General features: G+C 35.3%; 1 protein-coding gene across 5 annotated transcripts in view; it reads left to right on the top strand.

The window, feature by feature from the left end:
• Positions 1–21,218, top strand: part of STXBP4 (syntaxin binding protein 4) — a 183,367-nt gene that overhangs the window by 104,842 nt on the left and 57,307 nt on the right. For 3 of the 5 annotated variants that reach the window (XM_033431784.2, XM_004271799.3, XM_033431782.2), the window contains 4 exons: positions 5,347–5,523; positions 11,945–12,061; positions 12,545–12,594; positions 14,157–14,290. In XM_033431784.2, the coding sequence (XP_033287675.2) occupies positions 5,347–5,523; positions 11,945–12,061; positions 12,545–12,594; positions 14,157–14,290 (478 nt within the window). Of the gene's footprint in view, positions 1–5,346; positions 5,524–11,944; positions 12,062–12,544; positions 12,595–14,156; positions 14,291–14,553; positions 19,018–21,218 lie in introns of those variants that run through there. The other 2 variants (XR_007473320.1, XM_033431783.2) reach the window with 2 other exon arrangements.

Genomic DNA, 21,218 nt, shown 5'->3' with positions numbered 1-21,218 from the left:
CCAAGACCAAGAAGGGTTTTCCAATGAGTGGATGTAGGAAGCTGATAAGAGAAGTATTCTTTTGGGCTTGGTAGCATAAGTTACATTACACTAAAACATATATCTCTTTGCAGTCTCCTTTTTCTCCTGTCAACCATTGACATTTTGAAAGATTTACTGATTAGCTTAAAAATTACAGAACTTCTAAGTTTAGTGATGTGGATGTACTACCTAATTACAAATGAGCAACTGCAGTTAGTGCTTTTTCCTTCTACTTTAGGGAGCCGTTAAAAACTCACAACTAGAGGAGGAAAGGTTTTACATAATTGTTGCTAACATTAAAAAAGACATGTGCACATTATATTTCTGAACAACTATTTCAGTGCCTCAAGAAAGCCTTCAATCATTTGATGTAGTCTAGCCCTCTAATCACATTGGTGATTATGAATATATTTCAAAAGCAGTAAAGATGAACAGGAAAAAAACTGTACCAAGAACTGTAGTGGTTTCTTTAACCCTATTGTGACAGTTGTTTTGATCTTATAAAGTAGGTGTTGTTATTTACCATTGTACAAATGAACAGAGTCTTGGAGAATTACAGAGCCAGAAAATGAAAAAAATCACATATCTAAGATTCTGAGGTATATCTCATCAAACGCCCATATTTTTAATTCAATATCATGTTAATGCCTTAAGGGGGAAAACGTGCTATATGTGGAAAAACAGATAATATATTGTCTTTTGTTTGAGCTTACGCTCCCCTTTGAGTTTATACTGCCCTTTGTTTCAACACAATCACATAGCTAACTTCAAAGTATTTGTAGCCTACAAAGATTTTCATTTGTTTGAACTATATTTTCAAAGAAGAATGTGGTCTGATCTTCCCTGAAGGTTCATTGTGAAATTGTGAGGTGGAAAATCCTGATTTTACAATAAGACAGTGTGAGTTGAAGGCATTTCCTCAGTGTCACTGAAAGAAAGTTAAGTCAGAGATCTGCCTTCATAATTCATGATTCCCTTCTAGTGCATTTGTTTGTACTGCTTAGTATTAAAAAGCATAATGCTTATGTTGATTTTTCTATTTACTATTACATCTTAGTTTCTCTTATTTCCTAACTTTCTAAAATGAATTAATCTGTACCTAATACAAAGTAAATCAGTGAACTGGCTGCCGCATTTACCCTGATGGGATTTCAGGCTCATGGTAAGGTACTGGGAAAATTCTGGCTCAATTGTTACTGACATAGGAGGCTTTACAGTTATTAGAAGACAGCCCAGGAGGAAAAGAAAAAATGGATTATGTGATCCTGTATTGCTAAATACGGCACACTGCTGCTATCTTCTCTTTACTGCTTCCTCTAAGAGTAGTCATTTCAATGCACTAATCTTTTAAACAGCCGTTCGGTGGGAATTGGGCTAGAACTTTGCTAAGGGGTCACATTTACCAACCTGACAATTATACGTTTACTAAAGAAATAGCATGAATTTATTCAGCATCAAAACCTCTGCATCTTTTACCACCCAACTGCCTTTCACACCATATTGCCATCAGTGCACTATAATGGCTATATAAATTCCATCCAGATTCTTCTTTTAATTAACTAGTATTCTTTGAACAAAAATAAAAGTGCTGTTTTTATAGAGGAATAAAAACTGCATGAAGCGAGTGTGAAGGAGACAAATCACCAAATTAGTTATTCTTTATTGCAGCTATGGAGAATTCTCTGTCCCTCCCTTTCTCTTCAGTAGCAATATTTTTTTTTCCTAGCCTGAGTGAATGGAAAATGGGCAACAGTGTAGCAGCCTCGAATGTGTTTGAGTTTATTGTAATGACCACATCCTAAAAGCTCATGCAGGGCTGGACACTGATGATATTGTCATCTACAGGTGATTTGGTTTTTTAACATTTTCTGTAGTTGGTAGCCAAGAGCCCGAACTTTGTAACTATACTGCCTGGGTTCAAATCCCAGCTCAGCCACTTACTAAGTTTGCGATTCTGAGCAAGCTCCCTAACGTTTCAGTTTCCTATCTATTAAATGAGGATAATAATAGACATACCTCTCACAGCATTAGGTGGCTTATCTGAGTTGATCCATGTAAAACATCTAGAGCTCTGTCAACACATACTAAGCCATTACCTCCTGTATGCACAGTCTAATGTGAAGTTGATCCTGCGCTGACACTGGTGACCCTTGATCACCTGGGCTGAACTGACTGATGTGGTAGTTAGGTAAATGTCCTTTTATTTCCTTAGATATTTCTTTCTAAAAGTACCTTTTATTACAAGACACTTACTTTTAAAAATAAGGAAGCAAAGTTATTTGAGTCAAGGGTACAATAGGCAGTTGGTTGGCCATGTCTCCATCCTGCAGCTGCTGCCAGATCTAGCTTTCTAAACCACTGTGTTCTCATACCAAATTCTGCTCAGAAGGTTTCAAGCCTTCCCCAGATCCAAGCACCTTTGCCTATCACGCCATTTCTACCAGAGCCCAGCCCTTTCCCTCCCTCTCCCCAATCTTTTTTTATCCATTGTGCCCCTAGAGGAAGCATCTACTCCAGTCAAAGTTGATCTATTTCAAAATTAGTCATTTCTCAAATGTACCGCATTCAGATTCCTAATTTTCCCTCTTCCTTTGTTCACACTGTTCGTTTGTCTAATATGTCCTACTCTCTTCCTCCACTTATCTAAGTCACACCTTCTGTTCTAAGCTGAGCCAAAAAAGGGAAAGTGTCTTTTACCCCCTTTGTATTTTTTATCACATAACATGATTGCCTGGATGCAGTAAGTGCTAAGTAAAAGTTGTTAATGATGAAGAACTCTCCTATTAGCTCTATTTTCAAACTACATTTATTTCTTTTATTTTTATAAATTTATTTATTTATTTATGTGGTTTTGGCTGCATTGGGTCTTCATTGCTGTGCACGGGTTTTCTTTAGTTGAGGTGAGCAGGGGCTACTCTTTGTTGTGGTGCGTGGGCTTCTCATTGTGGTGGCTTCTCTTGTTGCAGAGCACAGGCTCTAGGCACGCGGGCTTCAGTAGTTGTGGCACATGGGCTCAGTAGTTGTGGCTTGCGGGCTCTAGAGCGCAGGCTTGTAGTTGTGGCGCATGCGCTTAGCTGTTCCGCGGCATGTGGGATTTTCCCGGACCAGAGCTCAAACCCAAGTCCCCTGCATTGGCAGGAGGATTCTTAACCACTGTGCCACCAGGGAAGCCCTCCGACTACATTTAGAATCTCACCACTTCACACCATCTCCACCACTGTCACCCTGTCCAAGCTAAAGTAACTGTAGCTTGCCTATCCCATTCCTCTTCTCCCTATTACACCCTTGCCTACTCCTGTGATGAGTTGTCTGCTCTCAACACAGCAGTGAAAGTAACCCACATAAAATTTAAGTCAGATCATACCACGTCTCTGCTCAGAACTCTCCAGTCACTTCCCCTCTCACCCTGAGTAAAACTAAAGTCCTCTCAGTGGCCTCCAAAGCCTCTCGAGATCTGCAACTCCATGCCAACACCATCCCTGCCCAAACCTGTGACCACTTTGCCCTCATTTCCTACTGTTCCCTTCTTCCTGTCCCCTACTACTGTCCACTTCTGCCACACTGGCTTCCTTGCTGTTCTCTGAAGATGCAAGGCACAATCCTGTCTCAGGACCTTTGCACAAATTGTTCTCTCTGCCCAGAAAGTTCCTCCTTGGAAAACTTTCATGGCTCCATCCTTCCTGCAGTTCTCTAATTAAATGTCTTCTCAATGAGATCTTCATTGATTATCCCTAATTTGCTGTCTATCTTCCCAAACTTTCAATAGATTGTAAATTCTGGGGGACAAAAGGAGGACTTTTTGTCTATTTTGTTAGGTGCTCTGTCCTCAGTACCTGAAACAGAAACTGGCACATAATAAGTACTTAATAGTTATTGAATATATGAATGAAAAATTGGCCCTTAAAAATATGTCCTAGGGCTTCCCTGGTGGCGCAGTGGTTGAGAGTCCGCCTGCCAATGCAGGGACACGGGTTCGTGCCCCGGTCCGGGAAGATCCCACATGCCGCGGAGCAGCTAGGCCCGTGAGCCATGGCCGCAGAGCCTGCGCATCTGGAGGCTGTGCTCCGCAACGGGAGAGGCCACAACAGTGAGAGGCCCGCGTACCGCAAAAAAAAAAAAAATATATATACATATATATATATATATATATATATATATATATATATATATATATGTCCTATAGTAAAAATACTTCTAACCGTCCCTTAGGCTCAAACTAAAGCAAGTATCCTATAATAGCTCCCAGAAAATTAAAATAGCCACAGTTGAATATTAGCCATGGCAATTGTAGCAGAAAGTTCCATTGCAGAGAAAAGAGATTTCTGCATCAAGTGAAGAAAAAGAAGCGGTTTACATTATAACAAGTGCCATATTAAATTATATTGGTGTCCTGGGGGACTGTTATTGACCCAACACCACACATTTTTGAGAGAGCAAGTGGTTTTGCCCATACCATCCTCTTCCTAAGGTGGAGAATGTAGCTATTATATAGTTTTGTTTTGTTTTTGTGTTTGTTTGTCATCTAGCGGTGGAATAAAATGGTGAAAAGAACATTAATGTTGGAGTCAGGTAAACCTGGATTTAAATTCTGGCACTAGTATGTGTCCTTGGATAGGATATGTAACCTCTCCGAGCCTCTGTTTGATTATGTATAAAATGGTTTTTAATAATGCCTTTCCCTCAGTGTTGTTCTAAATGTTAAATGGGAGAAGACGCATGAATTACCTGAGATGTAACATGTGGTTAATAAATGTATTGTGAACATTGCATCCCATAGAAATAGCTGTATATTTTGCTACCTTTTGGCTTAAATCAAAATGGAGAAGTAGCAGTTAGACTGATGTCTAGGAATAAGCTTTGGCTCCTGGCACTTGGACCACGGAGAAGCCCTCAACACTATAAATCTCTCAGCAGTATCTGATGAAGCTGCAAGAGCCTTCCTAGAACATGAGCCTACCACCTGCTTGACTTTTGTAGAAGCCTACTCTTTTTATCTTTTCAGCTAATTCTTAATCTTCTATTTTCCACTTTCAATTCTCCTTTGTTTCTCTTATTTTCAAAATTCTATGCTAGATGTGTGAAGTTGGAGATTCCATACTGAAAGTTTTCTAAGAAATCAAGAAAGGAAAAGTAAGGTCAGGCAGCTACTCTGTACAATAAAATAATGTGAATATTAATTTTCAAATTGAGATGTGAGAAACATATGTATAATTGATTCACTTTTAGAATTAGAACTTCCAGGAAGGAGGAAAATATTTTGTTTAAACCACTGAATTGTTTTTACATGTTTTTTTTTTCAATGACATTATTTTTTGAAATTTTTAGGAAGCCAAAGCTGTGGTCGAAGAAACAAGAGCCCTGCGAAGTCGGCTTCATCTTGCCGAAGCTGCACAGAGACAGGCACACGGAATGGAAATGGATTATGAAGAAGTGATCCGTCTGTTAGAGGCCGAGATTACAGAGCTGAAGGCTCAGCTTGCTGATTATTCTGACCAAAATAAAGTAAGCAAAACAGTTCTCTCTTCTAGTTACCATGGTTTCCTTGCCGTTGTCATGTATCCTGTTTTCATTTTCTTTTCATCTGCACTTCTAAACTAGGTCAGTGTTTGTCTTCTGTAATTCAGTGATAGGATGATGTGTCATGATGGGGGTAATGTGAAGGTTATGAGCCTCCGTTTATCCAGATAGCTTTGGGATGCAAAAGTATGTGCCCAAATTTATTCAGGTCATTGGTCAACATTGTACAGCTCAGGCACTGAGTCCTGGAACTATTTAACATTTAATTGATTACATTGGTTTCCTCCTTTTTCCTAAACTTGCTAATTTGTCCTGTGGGGATGGGAGGAGGAGAGTCTAGGGATGGGGTTTGCTCTTTGATTAGAGCACTCAAGGAAGTGTGAAAGTTAAAGAATTTTTTGCTCAAGGCCCAAGATAATTAATAGAAAGAAACTTGAGTTTGAATTTAGCAGACTCCAATTTCAATAGTGAAATACTGAATGCTTTCCAGAAGGCAATGTGAACTTTTTTTAATGTGAATTTTTTCATTATGTGATTTTTTAAGACATACTGCACTCATTGAATGGTCTTCAAAAACTGTAGCAGACATTTTTATTTCACTGAAGTAAGGTAGAAAATTAAATAAATTGAAATAGATATTTTATAACTTCATAGAGTTCATTTATAACCATAGTGTTTATATCTCTCTAATACAGTCATCTTTCAAGAGAACATAAAACAAATTTGAAAAATTTGTGTATTTATTTAAACATAAAAGAGTTAAATACTTTAAATATACCAAGTAGAAATGAAACCAGTTTTAGAAAAGCAAAATACAGAAGAAAATCTGAAATTTTCTTCGGTTAGCTCTTAAGAATCGCTAATATATTTCTCACATCTGTCCATTTAAACCAATCCCAAAAGAAGGTTGACATTCCTGTCACCCTTTGATAATACCACAAGGCCAAGGGGAAAACATTACTTGAGACAGCAGAAATACTTAGGAATATTACTTGTATTTATTATTCTTGACCCAGTGTTTACATTCTGAAATCAGAGATATGTGCTTATTTCATGTGAGTAACTTTAACATGATTCTGAAAATATTTTGGGAATTTTCAAAACACTAAAAGTACTTTTTTTTAATAATAACTTGATTTACTTTTGGAGGGATAATCAAGTCTTTAAAAATACTTTTTAAATAATATAACATTCAAGGAGTTCACATGAATTTATTCATTTTTTTAAAAGCATAAGTTATTTGCTATTCTTTCTTCCAGCTCCTAGCTGAGAAACGTTTTTGTCCTAAGTCGTGTAGTAATATAATTAATTCAGTTCTTCTCTTTTTTAGCATAATGGTGTCTCATGCCATTCCTCTTAACAAAATCCTAAACTAAACCATTAACCTGTCTCTGAAGATAATCTTTTTTTTTTTTCCCAAGAGGAGATGTTATACATGAGCATCTTAACATTTTCCAAACCCAATACCAGTGGAGAAATAGAAGGAAATTTGTTTTTAATTGTTTGAGATTGCTTGAAGAGACACTGACCAAGATATTACAGGATTCAGATTCAATATTCATTTTTAAGGCATATTCTTTTTGTAACAATATTATTTTTCTTACAAGTTTTCCCTTATATTATCTCTATATTTACTTATTTCCCTTTTTTTTTTCACCTTCAGCTTAAGAAATAAAACTTTACCAGTACCTTCGAAGACCCACAATATCCCTTTCCAATTGCATCCCCCTCCCTCACCCTCATAGGTAAACAAACCACTTTCCTGGATTTAGTGTTAAAGATTTTCTTGATAATTTTACTACCTATGTATATATCCCTTAACAATATGTTGTTTAATTTTGCCTGTTTGTCAACTTTATGTAAATAGAAATATACTACTTTTATTGTTCCAACTTGGTTTTTCACTCAAAATTTTGTTTTTGTGATTCATCTATTTGAAGTTTATAGCTAGTTCATGTCTTTTCATTGCTTTTTTGTACTCCATTGAGTGGATATATTACAGTATATTTGTCCATTCTGTATTTGATGGACAGTCCAATCGTTTCAGTTTTCTTCTGTTATGAACAATGTTGCTGAAAACAGTTTTGTACATATATCCTGCTCCACATGTGTAACAGTTCTCTTGGGTTCATATCTTGGAGTGGAATTGCTAGGTTGAATGGTGATTGTATGATCAACTTTACTAATTACAATTAGGCAATTCCTAATTGTTTTTGAAAGTGTTTGAACCAATTTTACTCCCAACAGTAATGAATGAGAATTACCGTTTACCCCAAATCCTTGCTGATGCTTGCTTTCTTTTACTTTTAATTTTTATCAAACTGTTAGGTGTAATAAATGTATCTCATTGTGGTTTAACTTGAATTTCTCTAATGATTTTGAGCTACTGATGTGCTGGGACCAGCTGGTACTAGTTTATGAGAGCTGACTGTGTGCATTTCTTCTTAACTGCATGTTCAACACATCATGTTGTTAGCTTGAAATCAGCCATGGTGGGGTTATTTACACCCCCAAATGCAATAAACCAGGGCTTTGCCCCTTGTCCCAGATAGTCAGTTGAGTTAATATTTATGCACTTATTAGGCATTTGTGTTTCTATGTGAAATGCTTCTTCATATCTTTTAACCATTTTCCACTGGGTTATTTGTCTTTTTTATATTCACATGTAGTGATTGTTTGCATGTTCTGGTTACTAACCTATCTTATATTTTATGTTGTTAAAATCCTCTCTGGAATTTATAGCTTACCTTTTCACCCTCTGGTGAAATGAACAGGTGTTATTTTCAAGTAATCAAACTTTTCAGTCTTTTCTCTCATGTGTCTTTCCAGAAGTCCTTCCATTCCCAAAGATATTTTTATATTTGTCTCTAAAAGTTTTAAAACTTTGATCCTTCTGTCATGGTTTTATGTCATTGTATAAGGTGGGGATTCATTTCATTCTTTCTTTTTTATTCTGAGTGAATGACCAACTATACCAGCACCGCTCATTCAAAAGTCTCTTTTACTCTAAATCTTGATCCGATCAACCTGTCTAGTTCTTTTTCTTTAAAAGTGTGTTGGCTATATAACCCTTTGATCTTTTATATGTATTTTAGACTCAGATTATAAATTCCATCAAAAGAAATTAATACGATTGCCATTTTTACTGAAAATGCATTAAATATATAATTTGGGGGAAATTTACATATTTATGATTGTGTCTTGATTCATAAACATCATTGAGGAACAGAAAGGTTAATTGCATGTGGCCAGAGAATCTAGTCTATAGATAACTCCAGAATTCATTGATGGTTGCTTCATGGCTTACTGTCTGACCAATATTTACAAATATTCAAAGAGAGCTTGAAAAGAATTCTGCAATCATTTGATGTGTTGTTTTATATAGTCCACCAGATCAGGATCATTAATTGTGGGGTTCAATTCTTCTCTAGTCATATTAATTTCTTTGTCAGGGAATAGGTTAAAATTTCCCTTGTGATTACTTTTTAAAATTTTCTGTATATATTTGAAGTAATGTTTTTAATTGCATACAAGCTTAGAATTATGTTATCATCCTTTTACGAAAATGTGACTCTTCAATCTTCTTTCCCCCTTAATGCTTATTTTTGATTGATATTAAAATAGTTATACCAGCTTTCTTTTGGTATCTACCTATGTATTTTTTCCATCCTTTTACTTTCAACTTTTCAGTGTCCTTATATTTTAATTGTGTCTATGATAAACAACTGGTAGTTGGATTTTTTTCCCCATTTTACTGATTTTTGACCTTTAATTGGAAAGGTCTTTCCATTTACGTTCTTATTCGCAAATGCACTTGGCTTCATTTCTACCCTTTTATTTTGTGCATTTTATTTGTCCCATGTTTTCTAGTTGTTTGTCATTTCTTGCCTCCCTTTTTTTTTTTCTTTTTTAGATTGGGTCAGACTTCTCCTGTGTTCCCCTACTCCCATTTCATTTAGTTTACTCTGCTAGTTTAGAAGTTAGACACTTGGTTTCTAATTTTTAAAGATTATATTAGAAATGTTAACAATCTATTTTAACTTAAATTATAAAACTAATCACTGGCTTTCCACTTCTTCTAAATATTGTAAGAACTTTAAAACATAAATCCAATCATCCCTTTCTGCTTAATTTCTATTAACTAAGTAGTTCTTTCTTGACTTTTAACATCATAAATTAGATACTATTACAGTTTATTTTGTGCAGTCAACCTTCATTTAGATAGACCTCCATGTTTATCATTTTCTTTGTTCAACATTCTTCCTTTCATTTGACATCCTTGCTAGAATTACTTTCTTTTTTCCTGAAGTACATCTTTTAGAAGTTCATCTTTTAGAAATAGTGAGTATCTATTGGTAATAAACTCTATTTTTGTTTGTCTGGAAACTTCTTTTTTGACTCTTGTTCTTGAAATATATTTTTGCTACATTTAGATTGTTAAATTGGCACTGAATTTCTTTCAGTGTTTTTATTCCATGGTTGTGATATCAGATGTCAGTCTGTCATTTGTTTGCTATCTGTTGTTTCTTTTTAGATGATTTTATCTTTAGTGTTCAGCAGTTTGACTATGATCAGTCATGTGTTCACTTATTTTTATTTATATTGCTTGAGGTTCATGGAATGAGGTTCCTGATCTGAGGAACAGTGTCTTTCACCATTTCTGAAAAACCCTAAGCTTTTATCCTGACCTATTCCTCTTTCATTATTTCTAGTCTGTCTTATGTAATTCAGATTGGATGTATGCTAGATCTTCTTCCGGTTATTTTTTCTCTTTTCATATTTTCCATTTTTATTTTTATGCTCTATTATGAGAAGTTTCTTTACCTCTGCCTTCCAGTTCACCCATTCTCTTTTCATCTGTATCTAATTGGATAGTAAATGCATAAATTGAGTTTCTAATTATTACTGCTTCTTTTTTAACATCTTTATTGGAGTATAATTGCTTTACATTGTTGTGTTAGTTGCTGCTGTATAGCAAAGTGAATCAGCTATACATATACATATATCCCCATATCCCCTCCCTCCTGCATCTCCCTCCCACCCTCCCTGTATTTTTACTTTTCAGATCTATTTTTTGTGTCACCTGGATCTATTTTGATAGTTTCTTGTTTCTTTATTATGCTTTAAATTCTTAATTTTTAAAACATATTAAACATAACTTTATATTCTGTATCTGATCACTTCAGTAGCTGCTATCTCTACAGGTTTGATCCTATAATTTGTTTCCTTCAGCTGACTTTTCATCCATAGTAGCTTATTTGCTGAGATCATGTTCTTTTGATACATTAAATGTAGGCATTCTTTGATGTCTGAGTTTAGCAAATAACCCCACTAGAGAAATTTTTTGTTTGCTTTTACCAGCCAGGGACCAATTTAAACTAAATTTTCAGCTTATGAATGTACAGACCACACAGGTAATATAAATTCTGACCTGGAACCTGCATGAGTTGGGGGACTGTGGTTGGCAATTATTCAGGGGACACTTTTTTAACCATTCACCAGAGGCGAAATCAAAAGTTTTGTTTCTCCCTAATTCACCCATTAAAGTTCTCCAATGTTTGCCATTTGTGCCTGATGAAACCCCAAACTATAGGCTTCCAAGGATCAGCAAATACCCTGAGATCAAACTGTGCTACAGTGTACTCTAACTTCAGTGGGTTCACTCAGCATTGCTATTGCTTATCTTCATGAAATTCCTTCACTTTTCCTGGAATTCTTTTACTTCCCCGTCAGCTCAGCTTTACATTGGGTCATATTACATTAAATATTTATGTATAGGGCTTCCCTGGTGGCACAGTGGTTGAGAGTCCGCCTGCTGATGCATGGGACGCGGGTTCCGGTCCGGGAAGATCCCACGTGCCGCGGAGCGGCTGGGCCCGTGAGCCATGGCCGCTGAGCCTGCGCATCCGGAGCCTGTGCTCCGCAACGGGAGAGGCCACAACAGTGAGAGGCCTGCGTACCACAAAAAAAAAAAAAATATTTATGTATATCTTCAGCATGTTGGATTGTGCCACACTAATAGGGGTTTCCGTCAGCCTCTGGTAACCATGTTGTCAAGAAATGCCATAAACTAATTAAAATGTATTTTAATATAAGAATATAATATAAACTAATTAAAGTGTATTATATATAACATTATATATAATAAATGTATTATTATATAACTTTTATTAGAATAAAAGTTATTTGTAGCTTATCTTAAAAAGTTTGCAGCATTCCTGTGCAGTTTAACTTTTAAAAATATGCAATTAGTTAAGTACCCCCCAAAACAAGAAGATATGTACAAGAAGAGAGAAAATAAATGATATAGTAATGTTGGATGTTAGTTAATAAAAAATGAAAATAGGAGCCACTAGTATAAAATTGAAGAAATGTATAATATGTTCCTTTTGATATCTCTGTCCAGGAAAGTGTTCAGGAGTTAAGAAAGAGAATCACAGTACTTGACTGCCAATTGAGAAAATCAGAAATGGCTCGAAAAACTTTTGAGGCATCCACTGAAAAGCTTCTTCATTTTGTAGAGGTAAATTTTCCTGTTACATCACTTTATGTCCATTTTTAAGAAATGTATAGACGACTGACATACAGGTAAATGTCATGGCGTTTGATGGCTAGTGAAACATTCTCTGGGCTCAAAACAGCAATGGTGACTTACAGTCAGATTTTAAATTGCTTAGATAATGAAAAGACCAGCTAACATACAGATTAAGAGAAATAATTGAGACAGGGTAATATGATCCCAAATATATACTATGTTTTAATGAACACTTTCTTAACTTTTGATACTATGTAAACATTTGTTGATAACTACCCTATAAAGAAATGTTTCTCTGTGTATTATAATTCTGAGTAGAATTGTATGTTAATGTAATTGATTTTTTCCCCTATATAACACCTTTTTAATCATATGGGTGGAGGGGGTTATAAATATTATTTAAGCAAGAGAAAACATTTTTAAAAGCTATCAAAGTTACATTATCACCTTCACTCTCTTGTTTGTCTCTAGGCTATTCAAGAAGTGTTTTGTGATAATTCTCTTCCTTTGTCAAATTTAAGGTAAGAAAATTTAAGTGCTTTCTGCAGAGTATGGCCACTGATTACATTCTTCATCTGGTACTTGTGCTAAAATACTAAAATCTCTTAAAGTCTTAAGATAGTCAAAGCAATTTTTTTCCTTTTATAAAGACTACCACTAGCAATGTAGTTCTACTTCTAGCAACGTATGCTTGCAGAAACATAGGAAAACTCCACTCCACCCTTTTCTGTGAAAACAGCAGTTCAATAAATGAAGATGATTCATTATATTTTAAGTTTCCACATAGCATTTTTGAATTTAGAAAAATATGGTAGTACATGGTAGTACATATGGTAGTACACCTTTAAACTCATTTTAATGTAATACTTTATTTCTTCAGGTGAAATCTGATGTTTTTATTGTTATCTATGCTGCTTATGATGTAAAATAATTATGTGAATACCATGACGATTATTTTCAGTATGATGTTAAAATACTCAGCAGTCAGATTCCGCTTGTATGGGTTAGACATATCCCAAACTCCCACCACCCAAGGTTTCATTGTGACCTTGAATAATAATTCAAAAGCTTTGGTATTAAAAATGACTATTTAAAAGCCAGAGCCTGCCCTTGCAGGTTCACAGAACAAAAGTAACTTTAAAAAGCAACATTAATATATGTAACTGAATCACTTTGCTGTACACCTGAAAGTAATACAACATTGTAAATCAACTATACATCAACTTTAAAAAAAAAAGCAACATTAAGCAACTTTTTGCTACATCTTGGAAAGTTAAACACTAGTAAAATTTGGCTCAGTCTTTTTAATATACTATATCATCTGTAATGGATGTTTGCCTTGGTATTCTACACGGAATAAAGGCTCTGTATTTGAATTTGAGAATTGATGCTTTAGTTTCTCCTTGTGAATTAATACTATCATGCTTAGGAAGATGCATTATAAGTAATGATGGCTTTGTCATCACTTTAAAATTGTCTCTTTTCAAGTAAAAGTTTCAGCATAATGGTAAAAGTAAAACCTTGCATTTTAATTGTATCAGAATGCATTCATTTCAGGTGACTTTCGCATTTTTTAAAAGTGGTATAAATGCTCTAGGCTTTTTTAGATTTAGGGATAGCAAATGGAAGAGTTTAAGAGAGAATTTCAGGAGCAAATATACATATTGAATTTATATTTAATATTACTAGAAGTAGTAGTAAATGTCTCTTTAACAAATTTATGTTTAAGTGCTTAATTTAAGTGTTTACAAAACTAAATAAAAGGCCAAATCATGTTAGCATAACACAAGCACTCACAAAATAAGCCAAACAAATGATTTAGGAGGAAGCTATCCTTCTATCCCTTCCTCCTTATATATAAGGTAAACCTAATTTTTTAAATATGCCTATTTATTATATAATAAAGAATTGAAAACAGAAATATTATTTTGTGGGAATTATTTCGATTATGGCTACAAGAATACAATGTTCCCAGAAATCAAAAATTTTTGTACAATTTCATAACTACGAAGAATTCAGACTTAGCAAAGATAGATATTATTCATTGTGTAATAAGTTTAGCTTTATTTTATTGCTTCCATAGTGAAAGAAGAGTTATGTTAGCTTCCCAGACGTCCCTCACACCACTGGGAAGGAGTGGACGTAACATCCCAGCAACGCTGGCACTTGAATCTAAGGAACTTGTTAAATCTGTCCGAGCCATACTTGATATGGATTGTAAGTTTTCTGCATTTTTTTCATGCGCTTAAAAATAACTTATTTAGCAAAACAAAAGAAGAAAATTTCAAGTTTGATAGTTTAATCTTGTTAAATGCATTGGTTTGCCTGCAGTAAAATTGATAGCTTATCGATAAAAATCTTAATGCAACCAATTGTAGGGGGAGAATACTTGCTTTATTTAAAGTGCTCAAAATGGCTTCCAACAGAAGATAGCTGATTAAGACCTTTTTTTTTTTTTTTACCTCTACTTCCATCTAAAGTCTCTCTGAAATGGAAGAATAAATATAAAAATAAATCCACAACAGCACTGGAAACCTAGAAGGTTGGACTCAACATTGAGGAAATTTTTAATAATATACAACAGATGGAATAAGATTGAAGATACAGCCCAGCTGTGCAAGAGACCCCAGAACACAATAAAGGTGAAAGACAGTGAGTTAAGTAGAACCATGAAAAACCCTCAAGATCACAAGCAGGGAAAGCTAGGAACAAACCCTGGGGCAGTCAGCAGGGTAACGAATTAAAGGGCTGTAGAGCAGCTGAACGAGTTCCCTACTCTTCAGAGCTGAGAGAATACCTCTCTCAAGGGACTGCATGATCTGTCACTGGACACCCCCAGAGTCAGCCGTGTTCTCAGTAACCTGCTTACATATTTGTCTATGTAAGACTCCTGTCTCAATTTAGATATTCCTGTCTGAAATTAGCAATATTTTAACTTTTAAAATTAGAATGTCAGTAATAGCTGCTTTTAGTCTTTACATTCTCATGCTAGTTAGAAGTTATTTAGACAGCCGTGTTCTCAGTAACCACTGGACACCCCCAGAGTCAGCCGTGTTCTCAGTAACCTCCGTGTTCTCAGTAACCACCACAGGCCACATTGCTCCTATTTTTTAGGAGGGATGAAAATAGCCACTACTAATGTATTATGTGTAAGATCAGAATTTTATATATCAGACATTTTTAAGCTAGGATGGGAACAGTGGAGGAAAACACCTGCACAGACATAGCCCAGTGGACATTGCAATCATTAATTTTAATTACCTTGCTAGCATTAACCTTTATATTTGTCAAACATGATTATTCAAAGAAAATTTTTGAAGTTCAGCAGAACTTCTTTGGAAGAAAAGTGGAAAATTACATCTTCACTTTTTATCTGTCATAAGATTATACCCACTCCGCTGCTTAAAACTAGCAAATTGTTTCTAAGTTGTCTTCCTATTTAGAAATACAATTGCTAATGTTTGCATATTTCCCAGCACTTTTGTAATTATATGTGACATATCTTTTTCAGTGTGATAATTCAGATAAGCTCAGCTCATTTTTCTTTCTCTTTAAGCAGTAGCTTTTTCCATCTGTAATGAAAAGGAGAAAATTGCTATCATGTGGTAGATAATTCAGCCACAGCCTCCATCTCATTTCCTTTGCCATGGCTATCCGATTATTTCAAGTTTCAATTTGAAATTTTCATTTGGGTAATTGCCTCCACTTTCTTGTTAATTTAAATATACTCCAGGATGTTATATTATGGAATTTCCTCAGAAATGAAATTAAGATTTCTTAGGTCTTATAGGTTAAAACCAGTCACTAAGGAATATCTAGAGGACAATTGTGAGCCATTTTTGGATCATGGACTCCATGGAAATCTGGTGAAAGTCCTCTTCCCAGAAATATGCAATTAAGCACATTTTTTTCATGCATTTTCAGAGTGTTTATGAACCCCAACTTAAGAACCCCTGATGTAAAATTACAGGGAACACGAATGCTTTCTACAGCATTGCAAACATGGCCATCCATCTCTCACAAGAATACCTCTAGCAGTGGAGAAGTATATGAATCACATAGGCAGCCAAGAGTCAAGCAGCACTTTGAATCCACGTAAACAATGTGCCTCAGAATCTGTGATGTTCCCTGGAGGTCCCCCAGAGAGCACCTCAATTGGTCATCCAACTTCATTAGGCAAATTACTTAACCTCTGGGCCTGTTTCCTCATATAAAAGGTAGGGATTATAATATCTGAAGTGGCAGGATTGGAGGATTAAATGAGATACATGTAAAGTACCTTAAAGTATAAGATGTTCTATAAATGGCTGTTACTGCTGCTGGTACCACATTACTATCTATAGTAATTAATTTAAAGAATACTTTTTCTCTATGGTAAGTATTATATAATTATTTTCTAAAGCTTTGTTTAACTTTGATACATTTGAAAATGTGATAGATGAGACCTTTTCTTAATATATAACATTTATTGCTATTATTGATTTTGAGTTAGAACGTAATCATCACAGGAAACTGCGGTTAAATGTCTGAATCAGCAGCTTATCTTTCAGTTGTTTATTGCTAACTATAAGGAAACTTAGATCTGCTCTGTTACATTACCTTCAGTGAAACAGTATGTAGACATAATAGGCATTTTCAATCAGTACTGGAACCCCTGGAGGCCCTTATATTGATCTCCATCAATATTTACATGGTCAGTATTGCAGTGCTTTAGTGTCATCTTTATTTGAAATAACTACATGTTTTAAAGTGTAATCTTCATTTGATTGACATCTAGATTAACAAAATTCTGTAATGAAAGCAGGAAGAGGCAGTTCTATTTTATAAAAATGCATATTAAAACAATATCTGAAAAAAAAATAAAACAAACAATAGCTGGCTGGATATCCAATAGGAGGTTTTTTTATAAAAAGAGAACTTATTGACTCCCTGGTAAATCGGCAGAGTAAACACAGGCTTCTACCTTCCTTCCCATGGAAATGATCAATGGAATATAAAAATAGGGGGGAAGTCTTCAAAAGCACTAGCAGTTACAGGCAAATCCCCAAAACTTTTCAACATAGGGCAGGTAGGACCACATAGAAGAGAAGCATGAAGGTCCTCTGCTAAACAACAATAGCAATTATGGGAATAACTGGAGGGAACCCTGACAGGAGGGCACCCCTTAATGCATTCTAATTTGAAGGGGTAATGAATAAAGTCAAAGACTGGCTAGGGGGTAGATGGACTCTTTTTACTCTATTATTTTGGTGAGTCAGTGTCATTTGTTGAAATCCTCAGGGTCCCCACAGTTTCTGTGTCAAGCAGAAGGCCATCTGGGGCTTGGTCCTTTAGGCAGCCTAGACACACTTTAGACCTGACACACACTGGGGCATACAAGAAATGTATGTAAAGAAATAAATATAAAGGGAAACTGGCACAGCAGCTTCTGTACCACAGGCCACATTGCTCTGCACAGCCGCCTCTGGTCCTGGCTCACGACTCACTCCCCTCAGACTGATGCACTGTCCTTATACTTGCAATGCAATGCACATGGGCCAGCCTCCAGCCTGAGCTTTAGATCATACCCTCATCAACAACTTGGTTGAGTGTCAGGGCAGCCAGAGATCCACATTTCTTGCAAGGGTCGAAAACCAATTCTGAGTAGAGAGCTCTCTACATTCAAGGCTTGTATAAAGAGAAACATATAACACACACACACACAGTTCATTCAAGCTCTTATAAACAAATAGATATATATGTATACATAGAAATATATGATTATGAAAAAGTCCACTTTCAAGAAAATAGGAGATAGCTGTCAAGATTCAGAATAGACTTCAGGATCAAGATGGTAGGGTGATCTCATGCCATTCTGTTCCTACACTTAGAAATGCCGTTTAAAATTTTGTGTGTGTTCAAAAGATAAAAACCGAGAAAGGAACGCCTCCCTGCACCAAAAACAGAGGGTAAAACTATAATAATAACTGGGGTCTTCAGCTTCTGAGATACACAGGATCGACGTGAGCAGCTGGAGCAAAAGTTCAAACACCCACGAGGGCCCAAATGATGCCAGAGCGAAGGAAGCAAGGAGCAGGAACCTTCCAGCATAAAATACACTTTCTTTTCTCAACTTACTCACATATAAGGCATTAAACAAAAATAAAAATCCCTTCAGTTTAGGAGCCATCTGGGCCTGCCACCAATTAAATTTGAAAATAAGTGTTCTCATCACTACAGGTGGGAATATAACTTGACACAACATTCTTGGGAATCAGTTTTGCAGTATATATCAAGAGCTTTTAAAATGTCTATTTGAAAAGTGTTTTTGAAAGTCAAAAGAAAATTTTAATGGTCAAATATTTTAACCTGATAATCCCACCTGTTAGTATTTTTGCAAAGAAAATAATCAGTGATGTGCTTAAAAATGTATATACAAGTATTTTCATTGTGGCATTTCTTATAAAAGCAGAAGTATGGATGTTCAACTGTTACATATTGGTTGAATAATTATATAGCTTTTACTCAACCCATTGAAAATAAAGATGAACTTTTCCCCTACCAAGCAACAACCATCCGATTACACATATTTGTCTATGTAAGACTCCTGTCTCAATTTAGATATTCCTGTCTGAAATTAGCAATATTTTAACTTTTAAAATTAGAATGTCAGTAATAGCTGCTTTTTGTCTTTACATTCTGATGCTAATTAGAAGTTATTTAGGCAGATGGAAAAAGGCTCTTTGAGAAAAAGGGGAAATGCAGTACTGCAATATTTAAAGGCCTTCACAATTTTTCTTTTGGATCCAAAGCTCACACTTGATATAGCATCTTCTCATTGTACTTATTCGAGGTCTCAGACTCTCATCTTTGCCTTCCTTATTTCCTTCAAAGCATATTTTTATTAACCAACATGAATTTATCATGTATATATATATATACCATGTGTGTATATATATATACCATGTGTGTATAGCCATGTGTGTGTGTGTGTGTGTGTGTGTATATATATATATATATATATATATATATCTTTGGAAGTCAGCTATACTATTTAGAATGGGTATTATGGTATTTACTTCCCATAAAGTAATCATATTATTTATATATCTTTCTTCTCCTAGAATTGGGGAAAATGTTTCACGCATAGGGAATAGGTTATGTGATCTGATGCCATTTAAGAGACAGTTTCACCTGTTTTTTTAGACAGACCTATTCTCTAGTGACTTGGTTATTCAGAGCCAGATAATAACCACTGTAAATATTTGTGGTGTCTTACCATTCAAGGAAAATGGCAAACTCACATATTCTCTTATATTGTTGCAAATTGAAAGTAAGTTACTGCTATAATGTTCCATTAAGAAAATATATCAAATTTAATCTTGGGTCATTTCTGGAAAATAAACTATACTTGAGTTATTCAATTTTGTTTTAAGTGGGAAAATTATTATTAGCCTCAAGAAAAATAAGTAATTTCTTTCCTGGCACAATTTTATTTCCAAAAAAAAAAATAGTGAGGGAAAAATATATCACTTAAGAAGAGGTAATCATTTAGATTCACTTAGTTTCATTACTTCGTTCTTTCATGAATTATTTATTGAGTATCTACAATGTGCCAGACCCTGACGTAGACCCTTTGATAACAGCATAAACAAAATCCTTGCTATCAAGCTGCTTAAATAAATTGTAAGGGCAGAGATGGACAAACAAGTTAGCAAATAAGTACATGACAATTCCAGACAGTGATGACTGTGAGGCATATAATAAGCCAGATGATGTGTAAGGGAATGTGAGTAAGTGGGGATGCTACTCCTCCTTTTTTGAAGAGGTGACATTTGAACCAAGATCCAGCCAGGAGGAAACCTATATGGAAAGAGTTTTTTAGGCCAACTCTAAAAGCCTTGAGATAGGAGTGATCTTGACATATTTGAGGGACAGAAAAAAAGCCTGGGTATCTGATACATATGAGCAAGCAGGAGAGTAGCAGGAGGTAAGGGTGGAGATTTAGGAAGCAGCCAGATCATATAGGGCTTTGAACACCACAGGAAGGAGTTTGGATTGTATTTTGAGTATTATAGAAGCCATTAATGGTTTTAAGCAGAAGGAATAACGTGATCGATCTGGTCTATATTTTAAAAGATCATTCAGGCAGTTTTTTGAAACTGGACTGTAGGAGTAGCGAAGAGTGAAGAAAGCAGGAAGACTAGTTGGCTATTACATGATTTACATAGGAGATGGTAGTAGCATGGGCTAGGTTTGGAGTAGCAAGGAACAAATGTTCATTTTTAAAAAGAGAAGTTGGTCAGCATGTATAATTTTTTGGAACACTTGAAATTCAGTATTAATGTTTAAACTTGATATTCATTGCATATCGGGTCAATGAGTAACCAAAAGTCCACAAGCACAAAGCAATTGCCTGTCATCATCTTGGATCTCAGACTACCTCATATTTCCCTACTGCCCCTTCTGCACATTAATTAAGTGTCGGGTATTTGCCTTTTTCATTAAACAAGTTACTGAGAATTGAAGTGTTGAAATGATTTAATAATACCAAATCTGTAGTAACCATCTGCTATTCTCTACTGGTACATAGGAAGCAAACATAATACAGTTTGTCAGTCATAAAAATCAGGAAGCCACCATGTTTCCAGTATTTAGTATACACAAACAGATATCCAGGGTGAGTCAATCCCAGAGCTACCACATCGTATGTATTTTCATAGAAGATCATTTACAGGACAGTATTTCAGATATATACTTTAATCACATATACTGCCAGCAGCCGTAAGGTATGAAGGCATGGCTAGACAAGCAAGACCTAATTTCTCACACAAAGCAGGAATATAGTTGTCAAGGGGGTTGCAGAATGCACAATATCTAGGATTTAATTAAGTAAAAGGCTGTATACCTTAGTACTAACATGGTGAACAGACTATAACATAAAATGATTTCCAACACAAAAGCAGAAAAAATACAAGGAATGCTTCAGAAATTACAGAGGCATAGATGGTAAAGTGTAGTGAATTTGCTCTCTTCCAAAAAATGAAACTAATTCCTTGCACAGTTAGAACTCACTATAATAATAGGATGTCTAAAGTATAGTTCATGTTTCTATCCTATAACTTGACAAGCAAAATGTAAATGGTGGCAGAAAGAAATATTTTCC

This window comes from Orcinus orca, chromosome 19 (assembly GCF_937001465.1).
Source record: "Orcinus orca chromosome 19, mOrcOrc1.1, whole genome shotgun sequence".
In the NCBI taxonomy this organism is placed as follows: domain Eukaryota; kingdom Metazoa; phylum Chordata; class Mammalia; order Artiodactyla; family Delphinidae; genus Orcinus; species Orcinus orca.
The sequence above is the reverse complement of the archived record's forward strand: the minus strand, read 5'-3'. Positions and strand labels throughout refer to the sequence as shown.